The sequence below is a fragment of the Chenopodium album genome, chromosome 7 (genome assembly GCF_948465745.1).
Source record: "Chenopodium album chromosome 7, dcCheAlbu1.1, whole genome shotgun sequence".
In the NCBI taxonomy this organism is placed as follows: Eukaryota; Viridiplantae; Streptophyta; class Magnoliopsida; order Caryophyllales; family Amaranthaceae; genus Chenopodium; species Chenopodium album.
Window position 1 is genome coordinate 77,657,746 of NC_137840.1, and position 14,155 is coordinate 77,671,900.

General features: G+C 31.2%; 2 protein-coding genes across 2 annotated transcripts in view; both read left to right on the forward strand.

Annotated features, from left to right (window-relative positions):
* LOC145639768 (large ribosomal subunit protein bL21c-like) overlaps positions 1–14,155 on the forward strand; it is a 108,351-nt gene that overhangs the window by 47,445 nt on the left and 46,751 nt on the right. The window lies entirely within an intron of this gene.
* LOC145639761 (ABC transporter G family member 25-like) lies at positions 2,933–13,441 on the forward strand. Its single transcript, XM_081691085.1, has 3 exons — positions 2,933–3,200; positions 3,703–4,561; positions 11,968–13,441. Exons 1-3 carry the CDS (start codon positions 3,078–3,080, stop codon positions 12,993–12,995), a joined length of 2,010 nt encoding a protein of 669 aa, XP_081547211.1. The 5' UTR covers positions 2,933–3,077; the 3' UTR covers positions 12,996–13,441.

Genomic DNA, 14,155 nt, shown 5'->3' on the forward strand with positions numbered 1-14,155 from the left:
AGGGTGGAGTGTTACAAATAGCATTAGAGCTAACTAACTACGACTACATGGTAATCCTGTGGGCGGAGTGGTAATTACTTTATAGATTTATATATATGTTGGCATATTATTATTAATTACGGATGTATATATAATTTAATTTCATGATAATTTCACTATATAATTAGAGATAAAAAGAGCTAAATGCAACATGTACAGGTGTGAACTAACGAGTGCTATATATACAAATGTGAACGGAGTGTTATATGAAATTAATTATATGTTACAAGTAAAAGAGAACGAAGAAATTACTGTATAATTTTGTGTTATCATGTGGTGTTTTGTTAAATTATAATGAAAACATGTTACACGTACATGTGTGAACGAGTGCTTTTTAACACTATACTACCAAGTGTAGCCACGTGAGACCTTTGCTTGCATTGTTAGATTATATGGAAAATAAATTGATAAGAAGTACTGAAGATCATCCTTTAACGAAAGAAAGAAAGAAGTAGTGTCTAGTTTTGCTTCTATCAAAGAAAATTAGCAACTCTTTACAATTCAATCATCCTTTAAACAAAAGAAAGAAAAACTCTAGATCCAAAAAAGACATGCATGCATGTTTTGTGGTTGGTAGTGATCTAGCAGCTGATATCGATCTCCTTCTTTTCAATGCTTTCGGCTTTTGCTTTAATTTTCTCCTGTGCTAGCTATCTTTTACTATCTATATATGCTACTTTTTCTTCCATATATAAGAAAGAGCTACATAATATACATACAATATGTAACACTACTAACAATGAGACGTCGAAATTGATCGATCGAGTAAGTGTTTAATAGAATAGACTAGAGTATGTATTAGTACCACTGCTAGGAATGAAGCATCCACACCCAAAGTCTGCGGCTGCTAATACATGGGATCGAAAGCATATACATTTATAATATAATTCATCTGTTGTTGACTTGTTGGCTTAATTATAATACACGACCTTAATTAGTTAATTAAGAAGTTGCATTGTTGAACTAACACGTTAGACTATGCGTGAACAAATGTGGTACTCGAGTGTAGTGTATCCCATTGACCCCAGTATTCCATGCGGCCATGCATGCATGCATTCGTGCTGGCATCATGCATGCCATATATGCCGAGCTATATATGAAAATTCTATCGTAGTCATTTGAAATATTGTATAGGATTTGTTTACAATCCACCCAAACACCCACTAGGTTGATGGATTGTTTGTCAAAGTCTCGTGTTAATTAATAATTTAATACGAATCAGCTATTTGGGTCAGCACTTTATTTTCTTAAAAGAATTGACCCAAAAAAATGATTTAACTAGATTAGGTGCAGCCCGGCCCATTTCGCAAGCAATTAATAGTAAGTCTGACTAATTCAAAATTGATGAAATGAGAAAGATCCACCAGTCCCAATCCCAATTCCTAACCAACTTGTAACCAATTAGCCATATGAGTTATGACCACATCTAGGATCGATGGAGATGCCAATTAACTAGTAAGACTGAGTAAATAAATATATAGGTGATGTTACAAAAAGCTTGCTAGTTGTAAATAAGTGTTTATATTAAAGAAGAAAAAAATTAGTAGGTACGTAATTGCTATTATAAGCAATTTTTTACATCTCAAAATCTTACTATGTTGTTTGTTTTGTAGTCATTTCTAGTAAATATTCATACTACCCACTAACCATATACAGTAAGCTAGCTAACGTAACCCGCATGTTTGTTATAGGGGAAATGAATCCAGCACTAAGCACTAAATATTAGGCTTCCACTTCCAGGCCCTAACTTATCTTGTTGATGTACAAAGTAATGTGTCTCCATATGAGGGGCATCGTCCTCGACATAAAATATTTTTGAATTGTATTGTGTCGTGTTGTATTTCAGACTGATATTACCTAGATTTAGCTCAATAAAAGGGAGTAATATGAGTAGCAAATTAAAATACTATCTAATTTAAAAATTCTATTATGATTAAATCCAAACAAAATGCTTGCTCCATCTTTCACAAATTCACAATATGTATTGTTGCCCAAAGCACAAATCCCACACGCATGTATAGGGCATATATATATATATATATATATATATATATAGCGTACAAGTATTGCCAATGCTTTCTATAATTGGTTAATTGAAATTCTACCAAATAATAATATTGAACTTAATTCTTTCCACGTTAAGTAATTGAGTTCAATTATAATGCCGCACTTTATTTTATTCATATATTTCAACTACTTCACGCTTTAACTCTTATACTATTTTAAGTAATCTTTTAACTAAATATTGATCATGTTATTAGAACACGAGTCATCAATTGTGCCGTTTGACAAAATTTGTGAATATGTAAGAGAATCTCTTATTCATCACTTTCGATGGCCTCGTGTCAAGGGTCGAGCAATATTAATGTAACATATCGACATGTTTTATGCCAATACGACCCACTATCATCTTTACATATAAGTAAGCAAGCTAAGGGCAAACAAGTTATATTCTAAAATTCTACAATTAGAATTAAGAACCAAAATAAAAAGTTAAATGATTCTACACTTAGAGATATTTAGTTACCATGAACGGCGCTCAATTGGGCAGTTGCCTCAAAAAAAAAAAAGTAAAAGGGACCCACCAACACTTTTAACACAGTGCCAGATGGCACTTGAATCCTCCACGTTGCACTCCTCTACAGTTTGGTTTCCCGCTAATGACGTGGCAACCATCATCTCTTAATCTCTTACTTAATTCCTTTAATTGTCTCATGACTTCATAAATACCATAGATTATTCTTTTTTTTGTAAAAAAATAAAAATAAAAAAAAATCAACTTTACCAAAATAAAAATATAAAAATATAAAATCAGCTCTAATATTATTAACCCTCTTGGACCCACCACCCAAATTTAAATTAATAAATAGACCCCTCCTCTTCATTTCCTCACTTCTCTACATCTTCCCTTCATAAACTCTTTCTCTCTCTAAACAATACTACTTGTCTACTTCACACAAACTTTCTCTCTCTAGAAAATATTTCGTATTTCATAATTTGAACCAAACCAAACCAAACAAGCCCTTAAGAAAAAAAAAATGTCAGTATTTTATGAAGACAAACCCCCAAACCAATTCAATGGCAATACGCAAACACAATGTAATGATTTCCAAAGTCAATCACCATCTTTATTATGCTCTTCTTATCCTATCACTCTCAAGGTATGTTAATTGATGTACCAACCATTTTTTTTTTAATTACTTCCTTCATACGTTGTCAATTTTTTGTTGACTTGCTTGGACTTTGTTGTTCTTACTACTTCAAAGTCTACTTTCACCATAAATTATAATGTGTATTTTGTCTGTTTTATACCTAGAGCGGATTTTAAAACGTACTTCTAGAGGTCATAGGGTAGATCGTGTTATAGAGATATGATATGTAATCAATAATGGAAATAAAAAATGTTTTATTTTTTAATATATTATTCGATATTGATTAAATAGCATATCTTTAATAACAGATCAAAAGTAGAGATGAATAACCTAACCTAACAAAGTAATCACTTTTTGATAATGAGGTTGAGATTTATAGGATCCAAATTAATCAGGAATAGAGCTGATCATAAGTCTGGTCGAAAAAAATAATTATTGTACGTACATAATAACTAGTGTAATTGTAACAAAGTAAAATTATTTACGAATTAACAAATTTATTTATGTACAGTTTATGGACATAAGCTACAAGGTGAAGGTTGAATCAAATGAAGGGGGGAGTAACATGAAAACACTAATATGTGGCGGCGGAAGCTCAACAACAACATCATCATCATCTGAGACGACAACCACAATGATTGAAGAAAGAACGATCTTGAACGAAATAAGTGGAATAGCGTCACCAGGAGAGATCGTAGCCGTGCTAGGACCATCAGGGAGCGGGAAATCAACGCTCCTAAATGCACTAGCAGGAAGAATCCGTGGACACGCACTCACCGGATCAATCCTAGCGAATGACAAGAAACTCACAAAACAAATTCAAAAAAGAACCGGATTTGTAACCCAAGATGACGTGCTTTACCCTCACCTTACAGTCCGAGAAACACTCCTCTACTGCGCACTCCTCCGCTTACCAAACACCCTCACCAAAAACGACAAAATCAACGTCGTTGAGTCTGTTATGGGAGAGTTAGGATTGCATAAGTGCGGGGACACCATAATAGGGAACACATTCATACGTGGGGTCTCGGGGGGCGAGAGAAAGCGCGTGTGCATCGCACATGAGATGCTTGTTAACCCGAGTTTATTAATTTTAGACGAGCCTACTTCTGGTTTAGACTCAACCGCGGCTCACCGCTTGGTCTTAACCTTACAAGGGTTGGCTAGAAAAGGAGGCAAAACAATTATTACTTCGATTCACCAGCCTTCTAGCCGGGTTTACCAAATGTTCGACTCGGTTCTAGTTTTGTGTGATGGTAGACCCATTTATTTCGGAAAGGGTCATGACTCGATGTCGTATTTTCAGTCGGTTGGGTTCGAGCCGTCTTTTCCTATGAACCCCGCGGATTTTCTCCTTGATCTCGCTAATGGTACGTCATTTCTTCCTTGTTACACTCACTTTGATTTTTTTTTGACGTGATTAATTAAACTACTTTATCTTGTTTTTTGAGTCGTATATAATGACGTGTTCGGTGTGTGCGTGAAATTTTAGAATTAGATGAGTGTAGTTTATATATTATAGAATGATTGACTGATTGTTCATCTGTTTATGTTGATGTATGTGGTTATGTTAAATTAAATCACTTGCACGAGCTGCATGCATTCTTATAAGTTTTCCAAAGGTATTTTATTATAAAATGGTTATTTACCGGTTTATGTGATGTGATCATACATGCTACATAGATTTTAAGTTAGACCGCTTGCAAAATTGCATCTTTATAAGTTTTCTCTCGTCTTTTTAGTAAGTGTTATCCAGCTAACATGGCAAATTGATAAAGTTACTATATTCGATATTTGAGTATATGCATTTTTAAAAGAGGTTTATCCAACTTGATTAATCTTTGCGAAATAAGGGAATAAAAGTCACTTAAATGGCAATAAAATTTGTCCATAAATAGTACTAACCTATATATTAGGGAATTATACATACTGACATAACTAATTAAATTATTAAAGGAGAAAAATGTCGTGAGCGAAATTTGCTAGTTGTTTTTTAATTTTATTTGATGGATTAGATTCGAATGATGAGTGAAATGATCATATAATTACGAGTAGTTTGATAAGTCAAAATGATGTTTTGTAAACAAGAACAAAAAAATAAACAAGTTGTTGCTTGTTCAATTGGAAGCGAGATTTTGATTGGAAGTTTGGAACCCCGCAAGTTGATAAATTTCTGGCACTAGCTAAAAAATGATAGTGATGGAATTTATTGAAGAAGCAATATGTCGTATTGATTAGTCTTTTAATATGTCGGATCATCGTACAATCGACAGCATTAAAATTATTGAATTATAATTAAGATTTTTCTAAAAATTTGATTTCATAAAATATTACAAAGTGACACTCTTCAACTCACACTCGAGGATTGTAATCAAATACAAACCACAAATAATCAGTTCGTATATATATATACTTCCTCTATCCTTTAAAATTGTAGCCTTTCTCTTTTAGAACATGGTCGTGCAAAGCTACTACCCCACTTACGGTTATAAACTATATATAGCTCATACTTCTTACCTGCCTACCATTATTGAATATTCTGTTTTGTTACACCTTAAGTTCATTTATAGGTGTAGCTTATTATTTATGAAGTGCAATAAGTTAAGTTTAAAGATTCACTCACTTCCATACTTGGGCATGAAAAAGAGGGGGGAAATAATGCCGACTCAATTTTTAGAATCACGTACTCGATTCGTTGTAAAAGTACTAGAAATGTACCATCAATTATTTCCGAGTATAAGCCAAAATCATATCTTAAATTTTGTAACAAAATCACGTAACTTTAAATATTTCAGGCTAAGTTTGTTTCACAAATACGCCAATACAGCCAAATAATTTAATAAAATACTACGTATAATTATTGAGGCGGTTAATATAAACAGATAATTGCAATATAAAAATTTATAAAGTAATGGTTTATAAATAGCCATTATATGTATTGCGATTTGGGAATATGCATTGTGACAGAAAAATTGTTTTACAAAAAATGTTCAATTTCTGCATACCTGAATTTCTCCAACCATCTTATTTTATTAGTTTGTACACATTTTTATTTTAAAATGCTTGTATATATCTTCTGACCCTAACAAAGAGATCAGAATTGTAGGTAAATTACTTTGTAAGATTTTATCCTTTTTCCCCCACTCATCAAGATTCCTAATTGATGTGTTAATACCTAATTAAACAGCGTATACAACTAATATAGGTTGACAACCTTAGACACAATACGCGACGTGCATGTAAATCGCCTAACCTAAAGCCTATAAATAAGGTATATGAGTAAGTAACAACTCAACTTATTTAGAAAAAACAAATTACTCGATAAAAGTAACATGTCTATTTGTTTCACTTAGTCTAGCTAGACCTAGAAAATGTCACGACACTAGTACAACGTAATATGTAATAAGCTTTAATTTACCTTTATATGATTATATCCTCCTATAGCTTTCTCTACCCCAATAATTAAAATAAAAGTGTACACACACAAAATGGTACCTAATTAAAGAAAGATCGGAGATGATGAACAAAATATATATAGCCAACATGCACGACAGAGAAAGTGTGGTAGTGTTGGAGGTGGTGGGAGCAAATAGCAATTGTCCTAAATTGATAAAAATTAGGATTGTTTTGCAATTGCAATTATTTTTCTTTGAATATTTCTAAGAACATGGGAAAGTTGGTGCCTTTTCTTTTCCTTTTTCTTTTTGTGTTGGATAATACTTATACAAATTTAATAATTTTACGTACCTTCTTGCCAGATGTCGCCTTTTGCTTCATCTTAGCTTTCTCTTTCACACTCCTTTTCAGTCTTCAGTCCACTAATATTTTTTTCTTTATTTTTGACTCCTTTTCCTTTATTTTTCTTCCTTTTTTCATCCCTTTTTTTTTTTTTTTTTTTTTTTAAATTTTTTTTTAAATTTTTTATTATTTGCCTTAACTTTAACCGCCCACCCACAACTTTTTTTATGTTTTGCAAAAGAGTAAGCTCAATAATTTTGGGAATTATTCTAGCAACTTTCTTTTTTTCAGTCCTTGGAAAAGTCATTACCATTTTTGCTTACATTTTACTTTACTTTAGAATTATGTAGGATAAAGTTACTATTCACCTATTCATTTTGTGTGTGTGTGTTCTTAAAAATATTATGTTTAAATGTCCCAAAAAATCTAATCATTGCCAATAACTAAAATATCATCTCAAAAATTGGTGAAAACGACTGTAAGGGTTATGGATCGATGATCAATATATGGAGTGTAAGAAATTGAAAGCAAAAATTCAACTCATATATAATGAGCTACGTATTCAAATCTTATACACTTTCATTAATAAGTCACCTCTTGAATAGTAGTTTTGCATTAAAAAATAAATAATAAAAAAACTCTTAAATAGTAGTTTGTTTTTCACCCTAAAATTAAAATTTTCTTATTGGATGTATATAATCTCTTAAATGATTGTCATATATAATCTTTCGTATGCTTGCAATTATATTGTCGAGCAATTATTGAAAAAAGTTTGTATTGTATTCTAGGAAACTTCCTATTCTTAAATTGGAAAAAAAAAAAAAAACGTTTTATTAGAAAACGGAAACCTTAGTGATAAAAGAATATACTTATTAGAGTTGATATACAACGCACCGCATAATTAATTCATTATATAATTAATTGATAAAATCTCGACACAAATATATGCTGATTCCACCGTGCTTAGCTTTAATAAAATTGTTTTAACAACTCATTAGCCCATTAAATCATGCTTTTTAATGATGCTAAAATATTAATAATATTTCATTATCATGCTTTTGTATGATAAGATAGCATAATTGTTTAATCCCAATATTCCAAATTCTGAGGCTTCTTATACTCGTACGTTTCTAAGAATCTTTTAGTTATAGAAACTATACATCAAACTTTTACGGAGTAATATTTAAGTGTTTTTTATATCACAATTATAAGGTATATTAAGCATCCAATAATTAATGACACGTATCAACAAAATAAAATAAAAAAGAAGTTAATTTCAACTTTAAATAAATATTAACAAAAAATAATATTGCTTACAAGAATTATGCTTTAAGACACCCTTTAAATTTGGAAATTAAATTAGAAAAACAATCTCTTTCCTACAATTCCTTGTAGGGCAAAGACGAAGATTATCTAAGTCTGAATTGTCAAGCATTTGGGCCACCATTGCCTGATTACTGTGTTTAGAATCATTCTACTGGTTCAGAATTCATGCTTTTTCATAAATTCTTTTCAAAGAAAAGGGACACTCCTTATGCGACTTAATTTCTTATTTGCGTGTACGGATTCTGGTTGTCTCTAATTAATAGGTCAAATTTCTATTTTAAACCGTATATTTGACCTTTAAATATACCTATATTATTGAAATATAAATCTTTGTATTAAAGTGATTTTGAGAATTTTCGAAAAAAATATCTTATTTAATTTATTGAAAATGTGACCCCGTACCAAATTAGTTATGTTATCTCATGATGGAAAGAACGTTTTTCCTTGTGTGAATAAAAGACTTACAATTAATTTCTTCAATCAAATGGTCCAATATAGATAAAAAAAATCATACTGTATCATATCATAGGCCATGCAAATTAATCTCCATACTGATAGTGACACATTATAGTTTCCCATATTATTAATGGACTTTGATCATTGCTTTATTATCTTTTATTTACTCTATTTTATCTCCTTTTAAAAAGGATAGTATAAAAAATGAACTCATATAGTCATATTAATCTTATTTATCATGATTTTTTGTGATTTCGACCTAATAAAGATTTTGTCCAACATAATGTATAAACTGTTAGAGTTTGAATATACATCTTTTTATCCCACTAATTAACATATCCCATATTTAGTCAAGAAAATACCTATTCTAGAAAAATGCTCGTGTTTATGTGTCACGTACGAATCTAAGCCTAGTGCACCCTCTTTAAACTCATAATAAAACAAAAATGTCTATTTCTTGCTAACATAATATAGCTGGATGGCAATATTTTTTTTTTAAGAGTTATTTTTATTTAAATTGGTTAGTACTATGTATGTGGATTATATTCCTATATAGTATGTCCTATTTGGCTCTTTATCTTTGTTACTTTTTTTTTGGTTGTTGCGGGAGACATGTCTCAATACTCTTAAAACAAAGTACACCAATATAGTAATTTGTAAATTGAATGATATTTCATAAAATTATATTTTTATAACTTTTGTGTCTTTTAAGCTTCTTTACATTACGATATCCCATTATCTTTTTTAAAGATATTGTTCACCTTTGATGAATTGATGGTGTCTTCCTACCCTAGCCTAGAAAAGCAAAAAATTGATAAATCTTTTTCCATAAATATAAAGTTTCGTATATTAATTGCATAGTTCAAAGTAAGAATGATGTGATAACATGTAATTATATATCATAGATTTGTTGATAACTACTGATTAACAGACTAAACTTTCAGTACTTAATACTAGTGGGCAGCTTAATCTACTTGGATGTTATTCTATTTCATAATTAATGAAATTCTAAAACTCTATATACTTGTATAAGAAGTGAAAATGAAATTGTGAATATGTCTTAGCAAAATATCTTTTTTTAAAAAGTCTAATTTAAATAAGTTCAAATTAACTGGTTTCGCAACTAACATATATATATATATATATATATATATATATATATATATATATATATATATAACTGCTTTACAAAAAATCTTTTACGTAATTAGTAGTAGTATCACTAATATATACGATTTAAATCCTATAATCAAAGTCTAAGCGACATATAAAACAAACAATGCTTTAATATTAATGCACTTTTGACTAGGCATATACCATTCATAGTCTAGTTTAATGGATGGTTGAGGTCATGGCTAATATTTGCAATGATTCACTACAATACATAGTCTTTTTGCAAACTATTACGTTCTTAGACACCATTATGAAGACAAGTATCAAGTTGGAGTATTTGATGATATGTGACGACATCAAGTACGTATGATAGCATATTAGCATATCCATAATATTAATGGAAAGTACCAAATGATTTTTGACCCCTTTTTTCTATTGGATAAGCTAAATGTGTGAAAAATAATTTTTTAAAAAAATAGGAATTTACCACTAGTTCTTCAATGTTAGAGGTGCGAATCTTGCTAGTGCAATAGGCCTCCAATATTCTTGTTTTTTTGATAGGTATTTTGAATATTGGATTATATTTTCAAAATCATGCTAGATATTGTTCGTACTATTGGTTCAAAATTTTCTCAATAAAATCATTTCTCGAATATATAGTTAGTTCAATGTACTAATTTATTATCAATCGTTTTCTTAAGACTGTACATAGTTTGTTTGTTCTTTTGTTATTTTATTTTCAACTATTCAACATTTCAATTTTTCAATAGTGAGTTTAAAATTAATTTCTAACAAATGTTTCAATAATAATAATAATAATCATCGAATATTGTGCATGTTAGCCTTTAATGTGTTTAAGTATGTGCTTAGACATTTTAGAATCATTTTCTCACTTCTCATACTAGTCTATGGTGTATATAACAATAATGCGTTAATAGTATGTAGATAAGCTATCATATATAACAAACATGTTAATTTTGATAGTTGTTCTCCAATAATATATTTCTCCATCAAAATAAAAGCTAAGATAAAGTGTGATCCTCACGTGGGTAGGGTTCTTCCTCTCTCTCTTTTTATTTATTTATTTTTTTAATTTTTTTATTATTTTTTTTTTTACTTTCACCACTTTGCTGCTAAGCATCTTTAATAATGTATCATGTCATTTCCAAGCACAATTATAGAGTAAATAACGCTCCATGATAGTAATACATGGCCATATCATGTAAATGGAGTACTTTCCTAAGCTGATCTTGGACCTTTAATTTGTATATACTTTATACTATAAATCATGTAGCATCATCCAATTAACACATATTGTATGATAGTTTCAATATCATGAGCATAATACACTTTACCATACTTTGTGCACATTTAATTAATATAAACAATCAAGTCAACTAGATAAATTGTCACATTGTTAAAATTAGTATTTTTTTAATAGTCATCTCAGTTCCACCATACCTTGATCATTCATATTAACGGATATGTTTATACAGGGTCAGATTATATCCGGATAAACATCTTATCAAACTTTATTTTTATCAAACTTACCATGTTACTCCCTTTCCTTTTTCCTAAACCTTTATTTTAGGTTGATTTAATGTTATCAATAAAAGTATGGAATATTTATTAGAAAGTATGAACACGTGTGAGGCTACTTAGAGGGTGCTTACGCATTCAATAACGTAAACAAAAGAGCTTTTATTTTTGGTTAAATTGATGAGTGAGCACCTAAAGCTTTAATGGAGTCCCACCATACTCCACCAACATTGGCCTCCTTTTATTCTTACCTTTCTTATTGCTTCCTCTTTAGGTAGTGACACTATCTCATCACTAATCTTAATTTTATATACTCTTTTAAGTTTTAATATTTGCACTATTCTATTACCACTATACTTTAATGTGATTGTAATTTGATCATAGTATTTTAAGTTACGTATTGATAATTGTATGTTGGACCTACTAATAATTGTACTATTACGAGTTATGTTTAGTCGTGAACATAATTAGTGTTACGAGTTGTATACATGCTTATTGTTCGTTGTATACATCTTGCTAGAAAATGAACATGTTATGTTATTCCTACGTGATTATTAAGCAATTGGATTGTGTAATGACCTTCATGAAATCGATTTATATGCAGGCATTTCTCATCAACCAGATGGAGTGAACGAGAGTAATAAGGCAAACACAAAGCAAGCACTTGTTACAGCATACAACACTGTGTTAGCTCCTAGAGTAAAAACAGCCTGCTTAGACAACACAAGCAATAACAAGAACACTTTGCCAAAAAACACGGTTGTTGGTAGTAGAAGAAGCGCGAAGCAATACATAAAAAACGGCATTTTCTCATGGTTCAGCCAGTTTAGCATCCTTCTCCAAAGGAGCCTTAAAGAGCGAAGGCACGAGTCTTTTAACTCCCTTAGAGTATCTCAGGTAATCGCGGCAGCACTTCTAGCAGGGATGATGTGGTGGAAATCAGACTATCGAGATGTACAAGATAGGTTAGGTTTGCTCTACTTCATCTCGATTTTTTGGGGTGTGTTTCCTTCTTTTAATGCTGTGTTCGCGTTCCCTCAAGACCGGTCTATCTTTGTTAAGGAGCGTGCATCTGGAATGTATTCCTTGTCTTCTTACTTCATGGCTCGAATCATAGGTGATCTTCCCTTGGAGCTAATTCTACCATCAATTTTTCTTACATTGGTGTATTGGATGACCGGCTTAAGGCCTGAACTTTGGACATTCCTACAGTCCTTGGGTGTTATTATAGGGTATGTGCTCGTTGCACAAGGCCTTGGGCTTGCTCTAGGCGCGATTATAATGGATGCCAAACGAGCTTCTACGATTGTTACAATCATTATGTTGGCTTGTGTTTTGACCGGAGGATTCTATGTGCATAAATTGCCAAGGTGTTTGAGTTGGATTAAGTATGCTTCACTTACATTTTATTGCTATCGTCTACTGATCGATGTGCAATATAATGGGGGAGAAAGAATTTCGCGCTTCTTTGGTTGCTCGAGCCATCATTCGATGAACGTGGCTAGTTGCAAGTTCATCGAAGAAGACATTGTAGGGCAGATCAGTCCCCTAGCAAGTGTAGGAGTGATGTTGATCATGTTTGTTGGGTTCAGGTTATTGGCTTACATTGCATTAAGGCGTATGAAGGTTTGAACGTTTTTTTTTTATAATAACCACGTTATTAGTAAGTTACTATTACTCCCTCTGTCCGGAATTAATTATCACGTTGACATGCATGGGTACGTAACAACTAAATCCTTACAGCGGGAGTACATATATATGATCCGATCCATAATCATCTTTCAATCCCGAGATGATTATGGTTCGAGCTTTCGTGTTTATGATGATGGTCTGATCAAGTTGTGGAACAGCTAGCCTTGTGGGAAGCTGCATGGTGTACTAGGAAGCTAACAAATTCCAGTTTTCCCCCTTTTATTTTGAAATGCAATTTGTAAAGATTTTTAGCAAAGAGGCATAACTGAACCCCTCCTTCATAATTGGAGTTGTATTTTTTTCCCCAAGTTTGTTAAATGTATATATACGGTATTTATACTAGTATTTATTAATGGTAATAAAGAGGATTATATTTCACTTTGAAAGTGGGCATTTGCTTGACTCTTTTTCTACTTTTTGTTAGCATAATTTTTCAAGTTTCACATCATTAAAGTGAAATTATCCACACCATTTGAGAAATTAAGATGATGACTTTTCACATAATTGAAAAGTCATAATAATGTAAACAGCTAATTATACACAACAGGTGAAATAAACTTTGAAACACATCAATAAGTTAAAATTCCTTGGAAAAAACACAATTATAGATTGATTTATACAAACAAATGTGTAGTATGTGATCTCAAAATTCCTTGGACATATAGAGTATGTAGTATGTTATAGTATGATATATTAAAACAATTAGTCAAATATGAGTTTTAGAACTGATAACCTTTATGAATAACCTTTCTATTACGATTTTAAAAAGATGAAATACAGTAGATAACATTGGCTTTGTATTGACCATCTCATACTAACCCATCTAAGGCCATACGAGTATACCACCTACAAACCATTCTAATCTCATAAGCCTATATGAATTGACATGTAATTGACTTCAAATGTAATCCTTGATGCTCCTAAAAGACGGCATATTAAATGACACTTAAGTTTCCGCTTATTACAATCCAAGTTCATAGTTGATGTTATGAAAATACTTGTACTCCGTATAAGAAACCTCCTTTTCATAATTATATACGCATTTATTAATTTACGCAGCAAATAGCCAAATATATATAATATATTTATTGACAATGTCA